General features: G+C 34.8%; 1 protein-coding gene and 1 long non-coding RNA gene across 3 annotated transcripts in view; one reads left to right on the top strand and one right to left on the bottom strand.

The window, feature by feature from the left end:
• Positions 1 to 699: 699 nt before the first annotated feature.
• Positions 700 to 19,117, top strand: LOC149578768 (NADPH:quinone oxidoreductase-like). The gene is made up of 3 exons (XM_089831460.1): positions 700 to 907; positions 989 to 1,180; positions 18,513 to 19,117. The coding sequence occupies exons 1-3, from the start codon at positions 700 to 702 to the stop codon at positions 18,812 to 18,814; spliced, it is 702 nt and encodes a 233-aa protein (XP_089687586.1). The 3' UTR covers positions 18,815 to 19,117.
• Positions 1,915 to 21,020, bottom strand: part of LOC149578767 (uncharacterized) — a 30,758-nt gene continuing 11,652 nt past the window's right edge. Inside the window, exons 1-3 of one of the 2 annotated variants that reach the window (XR_016364800.1) lie at positions 18,374 to 18,519; positions 2,286 to 2,537; positions 1,915 to 2,188 (exon numbers count right to left, since the gene is read on the bottom strand). This is a non-coding gene — a long non-coding RNA (uncharacterized LOC149578767). Of the gene's footprint in view, positions 2,189 to 2,285; positions 2,538 to 18,373; positions 18,520 to 21,020 lie in introns of those variants that run through there. The other variant, XR_016364799.1, reaches the window with a different exon arrangement.

The following is a 21,020-nucleotide window of genomic DNA, read 5'->3' as shown; positions in this document are numbered from 1 at the left end:
AACTCAACTTTTTGGCTTTGGAACACTTTCGAACCATCAATGTTATTAAAAATCAAAGAATAGTCTGAAATCATCAGCTTGACTCTAATTACTGCATTGTACTTTTTTCTATTTTTTTGTGTTAAAAGAAAAAATGCTTGGAAAAATTGCTCTCGGCCAATGAAAAATAAGAAATTATATCTAAAAATTTGATTTAAAAAATATTACTACCAAAACCTTTGAATTTCACAATTTGTTTCTCATGCAAATTAATCAATTGTTTCCACCACTGGAAACATTAGTACCCTACCTTATGCAAAGCAGGGACTTCAAATTTTGATTTTATAAATATTTTTACTTTGACCTTACAGTTCTGAAATTTTTGGAGCATTCAGATTAATTGAGAGGGTCTAATGTTTTCATTAGGACTAACAAAAACAAAGTTAAAAAAAAAAAGAATGCTTCCGGAAGAGACTCGGAAAGAAGAAAAGGTCAAAAGAATGCTTTCCAGAAGAAATTCGGGTGTGCTTTTATAATTAAGAGGTACAAAATTTAACTGGGGCAAATAACTTGAATGAACACCCAAATAGGTAGGGTCCCTGGTCAACAGTCAAATTTGGAGCTGCCTGAAAAGATGGCTACCGAGTCCTGCTTTTAACGGTATATATAAGTTGATTGAAACGGAAAGAACAAAAGAAGTTCTTGGTAGCACTTCCCACAATGAACATGTTGCGCGCTGTTAATGTATCTCCCCGTCTCCTCATAAAATGCCCCAACACATATAAAACCCAAAAAACAAATTTCACTTACAGGCGCTCCATGTCGATGTCAACAATGGCAAGTACAGAGCCAGAACATGTCATGAAGGTGGCGGCCCTGTCTGGATCTCTCAGAAAAGCTTCCTTCCATCGGGGTTTACTCCGTTCTGGTAAGTTTAGACAAGCTTAGATTAAAAATTCCTGGATGCCATTGTTACGTATTTGATTGAATTCTGTTTTCATGCGTAAAGCTGTTGAGATTGCGAAGGAAAACACACCACATATGGAGATTGAGATCTTGGAAATTGGGCATCTTCCATTATTAAATACAGACTTGGAAGTAGACAACAGATTTCCTCCATTAGTGGAGGAACTCAGAGCCAAGGTTCTGCAGGCTGACTGCGTACTCTTTGCATCTCCTGAGAATAATTATTCTGTATCTAGTAAGCTTTCTCAATCACTTCATCAAGCAAACACCCATTTTTTTATCACGTTTTACTCGATTTATTGATGTTTTAAAGTAGTGAAAGCAAAACAGAGCATATTTTAGGTTATGTTTATTAAGATTTCTGAGGAACTAAAGTTGCTGGTCTGTAATTGAAGATTCAATTATTTGTAAAAGTGCCCAACACAAACTTTGATCCCATAATACGTTTCCAGTAGTTTGTATTCCTAGCTGTGTATCAAATCTTCTTTCCGTATTTAGATCTCCTGGCGAGGGACTGGAAACTTTTCAAAATCATTTCTCCTCCTTCCATTTGTTTTCTAGGAGTTTTTCAACAATGCTATATAACACATCGTTTTAGATAATGCCGTATCAGTTCTAAGAGTTTTAAATGTTCATGAGAAGTTTTCTAAGAGTTTTTGCAAGTCTCTTTCGTTTATGGTACCAGTTCCCGTGGATGCTCTCCTTCCTGTCATTCGATATTACCAGAACAATAAAGAAATTCTATATTATAGAAATATATTTCAAGATAAAATGAAAATATTTTCAATTTCCATTATTATGATTTATAATGATACCCTCTTTAAGATATTTATTTAGCCATTTTCATGATATTTTTGTCCTTCCAGCTCTATGGTATTAGAGTGTTTGCCATCCAAACCATCCTAATGCTTGTCTCAGTTTTTTAATCTTCACTTTTAAGTTTTAACCATGGCTCTGCTGAATCAAGTCTTCCAAAAGTGAATTTATTTTTTAAAATATTTCATTGCTCATTGTTGTTGACATGCTTTTGTTAAGGTGACATATTATGGCTTCCTCCCCTTTTTCTTGGGGAAATGGATCTGATCTTATTGTTTATAACGAGCCTATTTGTTGCCCTGGGGAGGTGCTCTGTAATGTTCTCTGTTTGATAATATCGGTCATCAAGAGACTGGCTTCTTGGAACCATCCTGCAACATATAACTTGATCATAAGCCAGACCAGGGATCTTGTCAGTTACCATTCCCTGTACAAGCCAAATCTGCATTATTTACGGAATTGGCTACTTCCATGCGTTACCTTCAAAGAAAAGGCGCTTTGAATTGATGCTTACTATTACCTACCTCGATTTAATGAGTTGAGTCCCAAGGTGTGATATGTAACACAGAGCTTGGTTCCTTCCATGCCCTCTTTGCATTCTTACCATCTATATTTTCCATTACTCATTGCCCATAGAAAGATGGATCATCCTTTGTAAAGGCTTTTGCACCATTACAGCATGTCACGTATAGAATCTAATCGGAACCCCAGTAGACAACAGCTATAGATGTGGAAGCTTGAAGAGCAGCTATAGAGAGATCCCAGATATAGTTACCCTGCATGCAGAGGAACCAGTTGAACAATTTAGTTCTATACTACACATGCCCAATTCTATATTTCTTCCCTCCAAGTGCATTTCTCTACCCTCTGATTTTACAAATATGTACAATATAGACTGATCCCTTAACTAAAATTCTAACTACCAATAGAAGTAAGTCTAGGAAAGATTCAGAAGAAGAATTTTTGGAGACCTGAAAGGTAGATTTCAATTTCATTTCATGGTCTTCAGGTTACAGATAAGAAATACTCTGCACATATTCTATATATAGAAATATTGTGGGATGTAACATGCATGTGTGTGGGAAAATGGTGCTTTGACTATACATATATGCCCATTTACACCACTCAAGAGTCAAATTAGTTGATAATGAGGATAAGGTGTAATGATCCCATCTTTTGGCCTTCATGTTCTCCAAAATCTAAGTGGAGGATAAGAAAAATTAAAGTCATTCAATTAAAAATTAAAAGGTGACTTTGTATTAATAGTTTCTAAGATATGTATTAATTATTGAAAGGATGGAAGCTTCTCGTGATTTAATTAATTATTCCCAAGGAGGAATTCCTAGGGTATGCATTAATTATTGGAAGGAGGAAGCTTTTAGCTCTTGCAATTAATTAATGTTTTAGTTCCTTCCAGAAGGATGAAGAAAAGGATAAATAAGGCTGAAAGTCTCATTGCTGATCATTATGTTATTGTATTGGATGATTATAACTTGCATTTGGTAAGAGCTTGGATGTGTGAATCACACTCTTTTTTGGCAATAGGGGACGTTCATTCTCTATTGTAACATTTTAGACGTCATTCCCTTAGGGTTTGGCCTTTGGAATACATCTCTTTGTACTTGATTGCAACATTTTTAGAATTAATATAATTTCAGTAGTTGGTTCAGCTTTTGGGCATTCTTGGGTGTCCATTACAGTGGTATCAGAGCTTGCTTGCAAAGTGTTTCACGAAGTTATAACTAGTAGGTGCCCATTACAGTGGTATCAGAGCTTGCTTGCAAAGTGTTTCACGAAGTTATAACCAGTAGGTGCCCATTACATAAGGTCTCATGAAGTGGGGCATCTTAAATGATTTTAGTTGGTGCTGTTGAAATCTTTTAGGACTATTTTCAAACTGGTGGTCTTATTAATTTATAGTGCAATTTAGTGTAAGTTTTTAAGCTCCTAAGCTCCAGAATTTATGGAAGTTTGTGGTCTGGTGAAAAATGCTGAGAATTAAAAAATAATAAACAAACATCATTTTCCTTCTATTCCTTTTCTGGCAAGAATCTAAAATATTAGCTAATTAACAGGTGACGAAAAGTCCTAAGCTAGTGGGACAATTTCCAACCCCAACTACTAAAATATAAACTCCTCAAAAGTAGGGACAGTTAAATTATTTAGTTTCATGGATCTCCCACTCCAAGAAAACAGATGTCCCAATCATTTAGTAGTGCAGTCAGCTTAAAAAAATTATCTCTGAAATACAGAGAAGTTTCTGGTCTCATGAAGAATGCTGAGAACTAAAATCAAAAAATGAACTTCATTTTTTCCTATTCCTTGTCGGGTGGGAATCTAAAATATTAATTAATTAATAAAAAGTGGCAAAAAGTAAATCCTAAACTGGTTGGTATCCCAATTTCACTTGTTGAAATATGCACTCTTAAAAAGAAGGGACTGCTACCAACAAAAAATTCCAAATAATCCTGTAGTATTAATTGTTTTGTTTCATGGGACCTCCCACTCCACAAAAATAGATTCCAAAGCCCCCCATGTGACTTTACGCTAAGGTAGCTTTTCAATATGTAAACCAGCTTGTACTGGTTGACAGGAAACCGAGCTTTCGGTAAAATCCTAGATGCGAGTTTGTGATTTTGAAATTGGGTAGAAAGAAAAAATATGGTCCTAATTTCTAAAAGTTGAACCCTGTTGAACATGGTGAGTCAGCCAAATCACTGGTACGGCAGTTTGGAGAATTTGAGATTTGGAATGATCAATGGTGAAAATTGGGATCCAATGAGTATGATGTGATGTCCATTTGAAAATCCATGTCCTGAACAAACTAGGGAAACTAATAAAGTCCAGATTAGGGCTTAGAGTTCATAAGTGAAAGGGGTGAACTACAGCGATGCGGGTCTTAAAGGCTAAAATCCTTAAACCAGAAATCCTGGTGAGGAAGAGGAATTCACAAAAATCCAATCTTGCAGATTGGAAGTTGCGAAAATGTTAATGCAATTAATACAAAATTTTGAAAGCTTGAGCATAATAATATGTTAAAAGGCTCATTTGGAAATCAGAAGCTGGGAAATACCAATGATGGAACTGGCTAATGCAATCTAGAAATATGAAATCTGATGAACGAAAATTCAGAGAGAGGGACACCATTACTCATAATGGAATTGCAGTTCCACTTCCTGATGCCATTCCTCTCCATCATCTTTTGTCTATTCCATCTTTTTTAAATGCAGTTTTATTTTTTGTTTGTTTTATTTTCAGGTTTCCCATTGTCATATACTGTGCACATGGTTGGTGTGGGGAATGTGACAGAACTAATGCCAACATGCATGTGCCTTGGATAGCTTACTATTCCATCATTGAAGTGAATTGGGCATCTTAAATAGTTCCTGCACTATTCAAGCCTCTTCCACTATTGATTCTTAAATGGGAGACCAAATTAACTGGAATGCGGACACCTTTGATGAACGCACACATTCAGGTTGCTACCCCTCCCTCTGATAGTTGCCCTCAATCCCAAGAGCGAATGTTTTTTTCAGTTATCAGCATCCTTCTTCTCAGTACCCAGCTTTCCTATTATGGTAGCGGCTAACCATAACTTCATCACGAAATGTTCAGTACACACAACCTATGGAAGAATCCACCTCTTAAGCTTTATTAGAGGAGGAAAAAGCCTAAACAAGACAACAAGCTGAATCTTCTGAGAAACCATCCATATCTTTCCATCAATTTTTCCTGAGTTTTGTCCTGATGCTCAAATCTGATTCAATTTATTCAAACCATTAATATTATTATTTATTTATTTTTTAACAAACTGTCCCCCTGTGGTTGCTCTCTGGCCACCTTTAAGCTTTCTGCCTTGTCTATTCTGTGCTCTACACAAGGCTAGGGCCTTTTCCAAAACCCTCGTTCTGGTTGCTCCAGTCAGAAGTGTTTAATAATTAAAAAACGTGTCCCTTCATCCCATTTTCAGTCTACCAACAGTTTTAGACTTTTAGCCATAGCAGCAAAAATCATTCGGGAAAAGAATTGGCAAACTGGAAGATTCAGACTTTTTTCGAATTTGGATTTTCAAAAAAAGTGTGGACAAACACAAAATAGGGTGAAAAAGCTTGCTGTTTTTTGAATTTGAAGTCATTTTGATAGCTTAGAGATAAAGAGAGCAAAAAATGAGCGTTCAGCCCATTAACTGTGGATTATGAATTTTCTCATTTATGTTCATATTACTGAATATACTTTATTGCATAATGCATATCGCATGCTGCGTAAATGACAAACAGATATTAATATTTTTCAAAACTTCAGTAACAATCTACTTTGTAGAAAGTCAACTCCAAACATACGTACAAAGTTTCAAAAGTTCAAAGACAATCAATGACTAGTGCTGCTATGAAGTGAGCTACAATAGAGAGCTATAGTTCATGAGGACAGAGCTCTTGGATTAGAGTCTCGCTTGAGTCATTCAACCACATCACTATTGTAAGGAAACTTGACAACAAATAAAGAATATAACCGTTTCCACATAACCCATAATAGATCTGAAATAAATACGAAATTAAAATCCACATGCAAGAGAATAGACAACATACCCACAAAATTGTGACACAAGATATACCCTGGGAAACCCTCATTGAGGGAAAAACTCAGCCTCCAAAAGCATCCATCACCATGTATTATTCAACAAAACTACCATTGCCATACAACCATGGAAACCTTCATGGCCATAGCCACAACCGAGCAAACTATGTGAACAAGCATGAATCCACACATCCCATGCCATGCTTTCAACCTTCACAAATGCTCTCTTGGCTAACCTGTCAAGCTTTGTCCTGCTCGACTCTTGCCTTTCTCTTCTCTTTGTCACTCTCTCACTCTACAACAACTACCCTTGTGGCTGCTTATATAGTAGCAAGTCCCACAAAACCACCAAGTGGTATTACATAAACCATGTGCTAAAACCATGTGCTACCTAACCCACTAACTCCACATTTAATATTGGGCATTTAATTCTTTTCCCCAATATTAAATAATTACATGAAATATTATCACAATGTTACAATACAACTCATCAAGAATATTTCATGGGAATCTTTAAATGTTGCACATCCATCTAGGCACAACATTACATAATAAAATGAAATAATAAAATAACAATATTATGCAATGTGTGCAACACCCATTATCTCAACAATCTCCCATTTGTTGTATACATTGCATGGGGTCAATCCATAGCCACACAAAATGAACAAAGGAACAATCCCTCCAAGCACATCCACCATCATGGATCAAAATACACCAAGTGCTCCATCCTGGTACCCGCAACAAAATCAAAGTATCCAACATCTCGAACATGAATGATCTCACCTCCTATTATGCCACTGCCACTGGACATACATAGAAGCCATCCAAAGAGAAAGCCACCCAACCTATCGCATTAGAAGATCATAAAATCCTGTACCAACTGAAATTCCAAGCACAAAAAAAACCTGATCCAAAGGTAATCACATGTATCCGTAGTTGTCAAAATATCCATAGCTGAAATAGCACCCACAGCAAAGTGCCAAACCCATCCAACTATCCATACCTCAAAGGTATAGCAAGTGAATCTCATATCACTGACATATCCAATCTGTAACCTGCAATCACAAGCCTCAAGAACAATACCTGCCACATATATACCAAGAAGCTCCCACTGCAAAAGATAATGTCAAATCTATAACCAATCCACTCACAACATCTCAAAGAAGTGAATCCATGTAGTATCAAGGACATCCACAATACATAAACTGATATCCTGCAAGAACAACTCTCATAACAAGTCTCCAATAGTCTCTCAAATTCTCCACAACCAACAAAGGAAAGAGATAAAGAAATAACCATGTCATCTCTCACATGATATACATGAGCACAAACCAGTGATCACAATCTCCAACCAATCTCAAATCCAATGTAGTCAAAACTGAACATCCAGGAAGATAATCAAGACTAGAGAAACCATGCAAATCATAACCTGTATCATGTCTTTCTACACACACCTCTAGATGTAAACTGTGCAAGTATGATCTCCTCCATAAAACCCCAACAAGAAGCCTCAACAACACCCAAACCATACCATATAACTAATTATGGATGTAAGCCTCTCACAAGAAGATCAAACTCAATAAACCCATTCCTAAACCAAAGAATAACCATTCTTAATCTAAGGAAAATGCCCAATATAAAACCATCTCCGAAACTCAACCAGCATAACAACATATGCACATGGAGATAACCAATGCTTAACCATCTCTCAAATGAACCCTCCAGAACTAACTCATGTACCATAGCTCAAGATCCATTTCCATGAAAGACAAGCATAAATATAATGCAATTGAGATAAACAATGGGCTATACCTCTCAAGTAGCAAACCGCCGAGTAGACCAAGAGTGGAGAATGAGAATGCTCATCAAGATACCCAAATCTCCAACCAAGACTCATCTAAGAACAATCTCCTCTCAAGTCCATATCAAGTGACTGCCCCTCGGACTTCCTGCTGAAACCATCAACCGTCTCAACAAATACTTCTCTAATCCAAGAGAAATCAGCATCACCACCGTCTCTAAGTATTCATGCACACCTGTAACCAATCAATCCATGCCAACTCCAAATGCAACATAGCAATATCATGAAGTATCCAGCTTATGATCAGTGTACTCAATACCAAGAAACTAAACCAAGATCAATGTCAAAGTTCCAACCATGGCCTCAGGAACATAAACATGACAACATGATCTAACCATCTCAACCAAAGAGATAACATGCTCCACATGAACATACCATAACATGTCACAACTCTAAACGCGTATCAAGAGTATACCATGACATAATAATGAAACCATCCTCATACCAAGGATAACATGCCAAATAAAAGCATAAACCACACCTTTGTCAAGAACCTTGTAAGTCCTCAAGATGCAACCATCTCCACACACCATGAAGAAAACCATCTCCACATACCAGGAAGAACCATCTCCACATACCATGAAGATAACCAAAAACTCCATGAGTCCTCAAGATCTAACCATCTTCACACACCATGAAGATAACAAGTGCACCATGCAAATGTCAAAGACGCTTCTGCAGCAACAGGATCTAAGACAAACCTCCAACATCTGCAAACACTCAATAAATATATCAATGCCAACAACTCCCACTCAACCGTGGTCCCAAATCACCTATGGCATCATAAAATCCATCTCCTATATGAAGATCCAAATCAAACCAGGAACTAATCCTGCACTGTCACCCCATCACTGTCACAAGCTTCCACTAAACCATGTATCCAAGCTATCAATGAAATAATGATGAAAAAATCCATCTTCTAACCATGAGAATCAACCAAGGAATCAAGCCACCAAAGAACTCAAAGTGCACATCATGAGCTCCTCAAAAGAAACCAAATAACCATGATCCTCAACCAAGAAGATATACCACCATAACTGAATCAGAAATCCAAGCTAATGAACATCAAGGATGTACCTGTATAACCAATCATGTCATGCCAAAATCCATGACACCATGATCACATCCATGAACTGAGCATCAAGCTCTCAATATGTCCAACCTGTCAGCATAGTCAACCACAATCCTCCACCATGACTGTACCTGGTAACAACATCTCATCCCTTCTACATGAAGAAAAAATCATGTGACTTAGGGCATAGACAACCCAAATCCAAGCCACCAATCTGAATATGCATCAATAATGAAAAATCAATGGGCAAAGACAACCCATAACCAAGCCATAAATGCAACCTGTAAGTATAGACCGCTTACAACACTGCACAACTTGTAGACCCAACAAGTCATCATGCATATCCAAACCAAACACTGATAACCATATCATGAGACCAATCTAAAATATGAACTGAGTATACAATGACATCAAAACTTAAATCTCCAATGCCATAAACTCACAATGTTACCATAGTCAAAATATATCTATAAACTGTTTAAATAAATATATCACCAAATAAATCATGCCAAACCTGCACCAAATCTGAACCAATGTGTGATCTCTCCAAGAGCTTTCCGTTGACTATTCAAAGTCCAAAATCCAACTCCGTATGCCCAAGTTATGCCCTAATCCGTGCTCAAAATAAACATCTGACTTTAGGGCTCTTAAAACCTGACAAAATCTCAAAATCATAGAACTAAACCTACACCATCTTGTAGTGCTCTGAATTAGCTTTCCAACGCCTATAAGAACTTTGAAATCCGATATTCTGAGAGAAAGTTATGGCCGTTTTACTAAGACAGTCTTTTTACTATTTTCAGTACGATTTTTCATTTTTTATTTTTTTCAATGACGAAAATTCCGACGGGATTAAATTTGACGGCCATCATGGGCTAAAACTAAAAAATTCTTTCATTTCCTCTGAAAATGGCCAAACTAGGGTATATTATATATCAAAATTTATAAAAATGTTGACCCGGATCCAATGGTGAGGTCTATTTTTGCCCAGGAGGTCATTTCTGCAAGCTACCCCCCAAAACCCTCATTTTAAATGAAACATCCGAAAAATTCTTTTCTCCAACAATTTCACATGCCCAAATATTTTAACATCCCATCATAACAGCAAATCCAAAGTCCTCAGATCTGCAATAAATCATTCATATATCTTGCCCTTTTTTTTATCCTCTCATGCATTCCCATGGATTCAATCTAGGGTTACAATAATAAAACCATAGCTCTGATACCACTTGTAAGGAAACTTGACAACAATTAAAGAATATAACTGTTTCCACATAACCCATAATAGATCTGAAATAAATACGAAATTAAAATCCACATGCAAGAGAATAGACAACATACCCACAAAATTGTGACACAAGATATACCTTGGAAAACCCTCATTGAGGGAAAAACTCAGCCTCCAAAAGCATCCATCACCATGTATTATTCAACAAAACTACTATTGTCATACAACCATGGAAGCCTTCATGGCCATAGCCACAACCGAGCAAACTATGTGAACAAGCATGAATCCACACATCCCATGTCATGCTTTCAACTTTCACAAATGCTCCCTTGGCTAACCTGTCAAGCTTTGTCCCGCTCGACTCTTGGCTTTCTCTTCTCCTTGTCACTCTCTCACTCTACAACAACTACTCTTGTGGCTGCTTATATAGTAGCAAGTCTCACAAAACCACCAAGTGGTATTACATAAACTATGTGCTACCTAACCCAGTAACTCCACATTTAATTTTGGGCATTTAATTATTTTCCCCAATATTAAATAATTACATGAAATATTATCACAATGTTACAATACAACTCATCAAGAATATTCCATGGAAATCTTTAAATGTTGCACATCCATCTAGGCACAACATTACATAATAAAATAAAATAATAAAATAACAATATTATGCAATGCGTGCAACACCCATTATCTCAACAACTATATCAGTTGCACTCTTTAAAGAGACCATTGTCAAGGACATCTTCATTTGCAATGCACTTAGAATTTGGAGTCTGGACTGATCTTGTTGAAGTTTACTGACTGGTTTTCCTTAATAGTATGTGACTTTTTTCATATAGAAATTAATTATGACTATTCAAAGTGAAACAAAGAACAATATTACAATTTATACTTAAATGTATTTAGAACTCTAGCCTTGAGCTATCTTGAGCTTTAGGCAGAAATTGTGGAAAACAAAGACCAAGTAGTTCATCTATTGTTGTGTTTCTTCAAATGTTAAAAAAAATACTTAAAGTACACTCACAAGTAGATGAATTGCATGGCTGGTTGAAAATGACCATTGCCATCCATTAAATTTTGGTATCTTGGCCCCAAAATTCCCACCATTGTGCTAGCAAGCGCATACAATTCCAAGATAACATCCTCAAGGATTTCACTGAAAGCTTAACACCATTGTATATCTACAATATAGAGATGGTGAAAGTTTTATGGAGTCAACTTGGTTTTAAGATCTTCCTACGTTGGTAGCTCTATCATAATTGTAACCAATGCTACAAAGGTAGGGAGCATTTTCTTCATGCACTTGATTAAGTCCTAATTATTATCTTTATACAAGGGCCTATAACACAATGTTGTCTCATATAGCGGCTAGGGGTAACAATAGGTGAGTGCATTTGTTAATCCCATCTCCTATTGACTATGTCCCACATAAGTGTGTATTTCTCCTTGTTATATTCCATCCTTCTCTCAGCCACCTCCTTGGCCCTCTCTCTACAATTATACAAATCACCCATGGGGGATTTCTCTCAATTCACTAGTCTCAAAACTTTTACCAATGACCCTCAAAATTTCATAGTTTGTTCAACTGTATCCCAAAATCTCACAAGGAAAATGTACTTTGACACTATTTCTCCATCTATTTGATTTGTTAAGTTAAACTTCATCTACTCATTTCAAATTCATTTTTTATTGGCATGGATTCTGCAATCCAAGTACCTAACAAATCTAGTCACCCTTGGTCGAACTAGTTTCTTTCCCTTTAGGAATGTACACATCATACACAATGATGTAATTGTAGATGTACCTGGTGATAGTGTTAGTCTTTTGCAATACCTTCATAACCCATTCAAATGTTCTCTAAGGTTAGATCAAAATAATGTGTCGCACATTGGTAAAAAAAAAAACATAGAGAACTATTGGTGCATGAAGAGTTTTCCAACAATAACACACGAAACAACATTATCTATAATAAATTGAACCATATGTGGTGGCTCTACATCCATTACTGCATCATCAAACAATTTGAAAAATCCTTACACAAATTTGATTCTTTCAAAAAATATCACAAGACAAGGAAGTTTGATAGTTTGATTCTTTTGCTTTGTCCACGCATCTAATATTATGGTGCATTTAGTCTTTGCCCACTCTAATTAATGTGTTAACAACATCCTATATGGTGTTACAAAGTAAAGTCCACCAAGATAACTAAGAGGCGGGGAATCAGTATTGCAATTAAAACAACTCTCAATATCCTTATGAATTATGAAACATGTAAACAGTAGATGCAACAACCACAGAAAGATAACCATACACAATAACACCAGATTTGTTAACTAGGGAAACCCTTGATCAAAGGTAAAACCTCAATGGGGATAGTACACACAAGATGATGTATTAATATAAATGTTCCTTGTGAAAGGATGGACCCTTTTAGTAGTCAATGAAATACATTCAGTACATCTGAGTCCCTATTAGGAGATTCTAACCGTGTTCAGAGTTGTGCCAACCTTGATAGGAGTTGATAGGAAGACAAAAGGACCCACTGTCCAAACAACTTCAATACCATCCTCATTGAATATTACAAGTGTACATCAACAACTGTCCAACGACAACTTCTCTTGCCAAATATAGTTCTTTGTAAGCTCACTGTGCCTAAACTGCACCAATCACTTCTCTGATCCAAAAAATATTTGCATGTAAGCTCGCACAATACAATACATAGATATGACCGCATATCACACTCTACCACGAGGAAATGACCTTTCCTTTGTAACAAGTCCTAGAATAAATTATTGTGTCGGTCTTGATACTTCCCAATTTACAATAATAATATAGGACCAACTAAAGATATTACATTTACATGTTACATTACAATATTACATCTTCTCACTGTTACAAACAATCTGACGGCTCACAGTCTTCATAACTTTCCACTCACTGATCATCTGAATGTGTGTTGACCACAACATCTTCAATATGTCTTCAACCTTTGTCTAAGCTTGCTCAACAGATTCTATTTATATTAGGAGATACAATCAAAACATTAGTACCCACTTTCTAGAAACTTAGTTTGAAAGTTGTCTCCACTAAATACATCATAACTTTGTCTAGTCTTCATATTTTTGTACGCGCTCTTAACTATAGCATCTAGACATACTCTAGATCATAATCCCAAGTGTGCATAAGTTGATATTCATTCCTCAAACTGCGTGAAGTCAAACTCTACCTGCTGCTCTATCAGTTTTCACAGAATAACCAGTATGTTGACATCAATGACAAACTCTATCATGAATGCAACACACAACCTCTAAATCATGTCTCCAGCACTACTAGGATACTCCCCCATAGGAATACCATCAGCATTAATGCTAACATATGGCACCATTGAGCATACTCATATATGATAGCACTTTGAAACTAGGACCTAAAGCTGCAATATCATCCATTTGTCATTGCCAAGATGGAGACTTCGTGACATAGAACGACAACTAGACTAGAAAGTTTGCAATCTTGGCATAGTACACTGTGCAAAGAAAGAATGTTTCTTCACTTGTGTTTGGGTTGGTTGTAGAATTAGGAGTTGATTGAGGCTCCTACAAACTCTCTTGTGCACCAACTACCTCATCTAAAGGATGACTGTCTAAGAATAAAAAATTATAGGATTCTATTGGTGACTTATCAATTAAACAATTAGGTTTAAATAGTTAAAATGATCAAAATAATTAAAGCAAGAGTTAAATATAACAATTCTTAGGACATTAACAAGTTAAGGTCAAAATAGCTAGTTATAGGTGAATAAGCAGTTTTTAGGACAATAACAAACTACTTTCTCTAGGTAAATAGAGAGGATCAAGAGCAAGCAATAATAACTGAATATAATAGTTTTTAAAAGGACAATAACAAATTCTAGTCTCTCAGTAAATAAAATGGCCAAGAACAACTACCAACAACAAATGAACTATTTCTGTTCAAAATGCTTGACAACAAAAAAAATTGATAAGTAGGAGACTCAGGCTGGTGTAGTATGGAGGAAATCATGTAGTTAAGCGCGCTCAGGCTGGAGTAGTACTGGGATGGGTGACCTCACGGGAAGTCCCAGTGCTTCACCCCTGTGAGCATCACCTAGATCCAATGAGTGCTAAGTGTTCCATTTATTCTCATGAGAGATGGATTCATGTTGAATCACTACTCATGAAACATGGGTCAATGAGTTTGACTCAAAATCACACAGTTAAATCCTGATATTCACATCACAACAGAAAAAATTGTTAACATATTTTCTTCATCTCATGTTAATTATCAATCAATGAGATCCTCATTGATTCATTCCCTTAAAAAGGTGACCACGAGATAACTCCCTAATTGAAACCATAATTGTATGTTTAATGGTCAGCATCATAAGGCTTATAACTCAATGTTTTGTGGTCTTTAACGCTCAAATCAGTGAATTGACAAATGAAAGCAACCATGGAAACAATTTGAGTTCTTCAAATAAGACTGCAGATTGCTTGAAAAACGCCTATATTTGGAATGTGTACATATGGGACAAAGAAAACCAAAACTATAAATCGAGGCCTGTTGCTTTATTTCAGTTTGTGTCTAATAGCAAACGTGCCAGATATAGCTAAAGTTACAAGAAAATGAAGCAAGAATTCAGTGCCACCAATATCTGTCCTAACCCACTTCTGAATCTGTCGAAAAGTTTCAAAACACAAAACAAACAAATCAAAATGCATCTTGACAAATAATATAGGACTTCCAAAGCCCTCAACCAGCAAAAAAAACATGAAACAGCTAAGCTACCATGGTACCTCCCCCCAGACCAAAAGAAGTTTGAACCCACAGTGAACTGGGCCCCGCAGACGGCTGGAAGGTTGTTTTTTGGGAAAAAATTTAATATTTTTTGGGCAAAACTACAACTTGTGCCTTCTTTCGCACTAGACTAAAGAATACAAAGAAGGGGGAGACAAAGAAGTGGGATATGGATGCAAAGATTGTGGACTTGGATGCTTCCACTGCTCGGCTTAGGGTGGATGATTTTGATAACTTAGATGCCAATACCATTGTTGCTTCTACTACTAATCCCATTGGCCTTAGCTCAAGTAATATCGGAGAAGAAGAAGATGAAGAAGTAGAAGAAGAAGAAGAAGATGAAGATTAAAGAACTTAGATTGTTAATAGATTTTCATTCCATTAGTTCAACAAAGAACGTGAAACAATGATACTTGAACTTGGTATTTTTTATGTTTTGAATCTTTGATGTTGAAGTTGATTGAACTATATGATGGTATGATCACTATGATTATAAGTTTATGGTGTTTTTGTTGTTTAAATGTGTTTATGCTACTATTCTACAATCTAATCTTAACTCATGCTTCATATGTGTGTGTGTGTGTGTGTGTGTGTGTGTAATTATTTTTACATGTTTGTGTACTAACGAACCCAAATGAACCTAAACATCTTTACAAAATCTTGACGAACTTGCAAACCGGTTCTTGAACTTAAAATTTGGAACCAATCCTGAACCGGTAACTTAGTGAAACAGTAGAAAAATGGAAAATCAGTTAAATTTGTAGTAAATATAATTCAGAGGATTTAAATGTCTTTTAATTGCTGTTTGATAGTAAACATTGGTCAAAATGTCTCGATCACAATAGCTTTAAAAAAATGGTGATTTATTTGGGAAAATATCGTGTGGCGTTCCATGATTACTCAGTTTACGTTTTCTGCTTTATTGGACTGACTTTCAGCATTTTCCCCTTACCTCTTTCACTTTCTTCTTCTTATCGCATACCTCATGAACTTTTGCACATCAAATTGACAATTCTAGAAGTTTTTAAGTTGAACCAAGTCTATCCAAGAACAATATCTATGCCATCCATTGCTATATCATAATAATTGAAATACAAACCATATTTGTCAATGGTAAGTTCCAAATCTTGAAATACTTTTAACATTCTCGCCATATATCTGTGCCCTTGATATACTTTTCTTAATTTTTATAATTATCTTGCAAAGTTACTTTTTTTTTTTCTTCTACCATTTCTTCTTGACATCTTTTGGCCATTAAGGTGGACGACTTTCCCAAAGTTTTTACCATGTTCCAGAACAATATTTAAACCATCTGGACCAGTGGTCTGAAGATTGGAATGCAAAACATAGTTTTTAAATTACCCATATATGCTTGTTACTTGCTTGAAATGTCAGTTGCCTTGTCTACTCATTGCTGATTAAATTATACCACATGCTACGATTATTGAGATAATGAAATTTTTCTTTTGAATGAATACATAAGCCTCTAACATTAAAGCTTTTTTGTTCATTTTTAAGGTTTTTTGGTCCAAGGGTAGGGTTTACTCATCTTTTCTTCTTTTTGAATCTTAGTTTAAGCTTCACTTTGCTGAAGACAATACTGTACTCCATTTTCAGTTTTTCTTCGCATCTATGTAAAGATAATTCCATCCCAGTTTTGTCCAAGTCAAATAATATGTAATCAATCTTTAACTTAAATGTAAAATCCATGTGTTTAAGATAAAATCATAAATTGAAGATTCGTAATATATTATTCTTAAAAATAGACTATATTTTCTTGCATCATAAGTTCAGCTTACATCAAATGCATTCATTGTAATGAATCACCCTCAACTAAGAAGTAATGGTTAGGAAAAAGAAATTGACATATAATTCAAACTGATCTTAAAATGATGAAAACAACACCACTAATTCTTTTTTACTCATCAAGAGAGGTAATCTATATTTCTCATAGGATTTCCTATAATTATATGAGCGGTATCAAGAAAGGATCAAATTCCAGAGGATTCAAATTAAAGTTCTTCATTTGATGTTTTTACCTGCAAACCCAACTTTCAAAAGGTAATCTCCAACATGGGCTTGTGAGTTTTCATTGCCCTCCGATTCAATTGCACTAATCTCTGTCATGTAAATTATCTCCAGTGTCACCAAGCTTAATGCCACAATCAAGTATCATGTGACTTGGATGCAGGTTTTTATGACAAAGATATGTTAATAGAGGTCAACAAAGAAACCTCCTTTCAAGGTTACTTGCATGTTTCGGATGGCATGTACAATAATAGTCCTCAGATGATGATTACAAGTTGCAATTTCCCTGGGAAATGTGTTTGGCACATAGCATTGCAATCTCTTAGGGATACTACGTCACTTACCCTTTTCTAATCCCATCCATTCCTTGGGAGTTTCTACTTTCCTTTAAATGTCAGACCTTTGCCAAAATCCCTTTCTATATAGTTGAGTGAGCATCATTTATCAGCTCTTTGCAGATCCCTGGGTTGCAAGAAACGTGAGGGGGCGTGAGCTCACATCCTACGGTTTGCAACCCCTCTGCAATGAAAAACATCTTTTCATATCATTTTTTTTCTATTACTCAATATCCAGAAATATATCACAAACGCTACTGTAACCCCCCACATTTTGGGCTCATTTCCTTGAGAATACAATAATATAATGGTGGGAATGTCGGATAGTCAATTCTTTTAAGACGATATTGAATGCAAAGTGAAAATTTGAGCAAACCGTGAATTGGTTTTAAGTACTATTGATAACAAATACTTGGTCTCTGGCTTTCCTTTTTCAGGAAAAACCGAACAATTGAAGGCCAATGATTAAGAGTAACAGCAATAAAAGTATTACTTGGCAAGCAGGGGGTTGAACATGAAAAATTTAGTCAATGCCTGCAATCCACGATTCAGCAGGACGCTAGAACGAACCCAAATAGCATTTTCTTTTCGCATCTTTTTGAATCCCTATTTTCTCATTTAGTACTATCTGTATAATGTCTGCATTGTGATACGAAAAGTTTTGACACATTTGTATAAATATGAAACATGCATACCTGAAACAGTTTCTTTGTTTCTTATGCTCGACCCCATCCAGTTCCTTCTGTTCAGCAACAATTGCAGTCTCCCAAGCCCTATTTTCGTGTTTGACTTACCGAAATCTAATGTCTATTGTATATGACTCCATTATTGCAGGTCCATTGAAGAATGCCATTGACTGGGCATCTAGACATCCCAATGCTTGGGCCGACAAGCCTGCAGCAATTATGAGTGCTGGGGGAGGATATGGCGGCGGACTCGCTCAATACCATTTGAGGCAAATTGGGGTTTACCTTGATTTGCATTTTATCAACAAACCTGAGTTTCGCGTCAGAGCATTTGAGCCTCCCGCAAAATTTGACAGTGATGGAAATCTTATTGATGATAAAATAAAGAAGCAGATGAAAGAACTGCTGCTTTCGTTGTCTGCCTTTACTCGCAGAATTCAAAACAAGTAGTACTGAGTTAACAGTGACGAACGGCAGATGTGGAAAAAGTTTTCCCTAAGGATGTTTAATCCATTTTCTACCAAAATATGACACCCGACTCTGCCTGTCAAAGCAAATTACTGATTTCATATGAATCTGATTGTTTGTTTGTAATCTCTCCTTCCATTATGATTCAATCTATGAATCTGATTGTTTGTTTGAAATCTATACTTCCCTTATGATTCACTCCTCTCTATTTGAAATTGTTCTGAAAATATTGAGACATGTTTTACTATAAATAAAAATATATATATAAGTGAGTTTCTATTGAAATGATTTTATATAAATAATAAATAATAATGATGGTTTATTTAAAATATTTTTAAAAATTTATTGTGTTTTCAAAAGTTTGATTGAATTTCATAGAAAATGTGTGATCATGTATTTATCAATTTTAATTATATATTTATAATTATTAATACATTTAATATTTTTAATTATTATATATATTTTTTAATTATTACATTTGATGGTAAACTTTTTTCTATATAAGATTTTTATAACTTTTTAAAAGGATAAAGTAAAAAATTTAGTTAGACAAGTGTCTATAACACAATGTTAATTTGTGAGTCTCTCATCAAAGAGGTCTATTCAATCTTAACACATAATTATAATTAACTAAAGCAATTGCATTTAGTGTGCTATGCAGTAAAGGTGTGAAATAATGCACTTTAAACTAATTAAATAATGTATCAATTTCAAAAAACTTAATTTTGATTTAGAATTGTATTTATGCATAAAATCAATTTTGGTGAGAGTCATTTAGTATAATTTGATTTAGAGTTAAAATGGTCTATTGGTGTTACCATAAATTTGTATCAATTTAAATTCAAAATGTATAAGCTAACATAGCTCAGTACAAATACTTCTGGAAAAATGAGTCTACGTTGCATGGTTTACCTACATATCCACTTAGTGAGGTTCTTAGTGATACATTAATGACAAAAAAGGATTCCACCAATTATTTGTTTTGGGCAAGAAGTAATGAAGCTTTGTAACATGCATTCAACTCAATGGAGAGAGTAATGAGACAATTCATATTGTCAACTTTAATATAATAGGTATTGCTCTAACCTAAATTCAAAGTGATGAAATTAAGTGGGAGAAAATTATTTTCCCCACAATGTTTTTCTTTCTACGATCATAGAATATGCACAAGTTATCTAAACAAATGTTGTCTACTTTCTCTTTCAGTGTGCCAAAAAAAGAGATTTACAATTAGATATCTATTTGATCACAATATATAATGAAAGATGGTTTTATTAGATATCTCTTTGAGATATCTCTTCCCTTTGAACCAAATATTTAATAAATTAATATTGAAAGTTGATAATAAATATAAATTTTGAAGTATGTACCTTATCATTATTATATTTTTATTTTTATTATAATCTCATTATCGTATCATTATATTATAATTAATATTACTTATCATTACATTAATTTCTATAAATATTTCTATTATTATCTTATGATATCTCTATATCTATATATTTTATATGTTTAAAATAAATTAATAACAATACTATCATTAATATTTTCATTATTATAATATTAATATTAAATTATGTCATATGAATAGTATAAAATAAAACTCTAATAATACTAACATAGTATTTATATAATTGTATCAATATTCTCCTATATAATAGTATTAGATATTATTTATTATTTATTAATTTAAAATAAAAATAAATATTTATTAAATATATATTAATTATATTAAAAAAATTATAATTATAATATTTATTATCTTTATTCTATTAAATAAATAATATATTACAAAAATAAAAGGCGTAGTATTTATTATATTGAATTCAGCATAAATTTGTAGTTGGTGATACCAAATTCCCATTCAAAAAACACGAAATTCAACTGGCAAAACAAAGATACAATCGCGATCAAAGGCGAAACAATTAGAAAGATCTCTTTACATCCTTGAAATCGACAGTCTTTATACATTCCCACTCATATCTGTAGTGGCTGAACAATTGTGTCAATTTTTTCCCAGTTTTCTCAAAGCAACCCAACTGAATGGCCACCAAAATCTTCTGAAAAGCTCCTGATTGAAGTGCATCCAACATAGCTGAGTCAATCAATGAATTTCGGCCAAGTATCCAAAGAACAGAAATTGCAAAATTAGTTGCCAAAGTTTGAAACTCTGAGAATCTTCTTC

This window comes from Cupressus sempervirens, chromosome 1 (genome assembly GCF_028749045.1).
Source record: "Cupressus sempervirens isolate cs-2001-9-10 chromosome 1, ASM2874904v1, whole genome shotgun sequence".
Lineage (NCBI taxonomy): Eukaryota > Viridiplantae > Streptophyta > Pinopsida > Cupressales > Cupressaceae > Cupressus > Cupressus sempervirens.
This window is presented reverse-complemented; position numbering and strand designations above follow the sequence as displayed.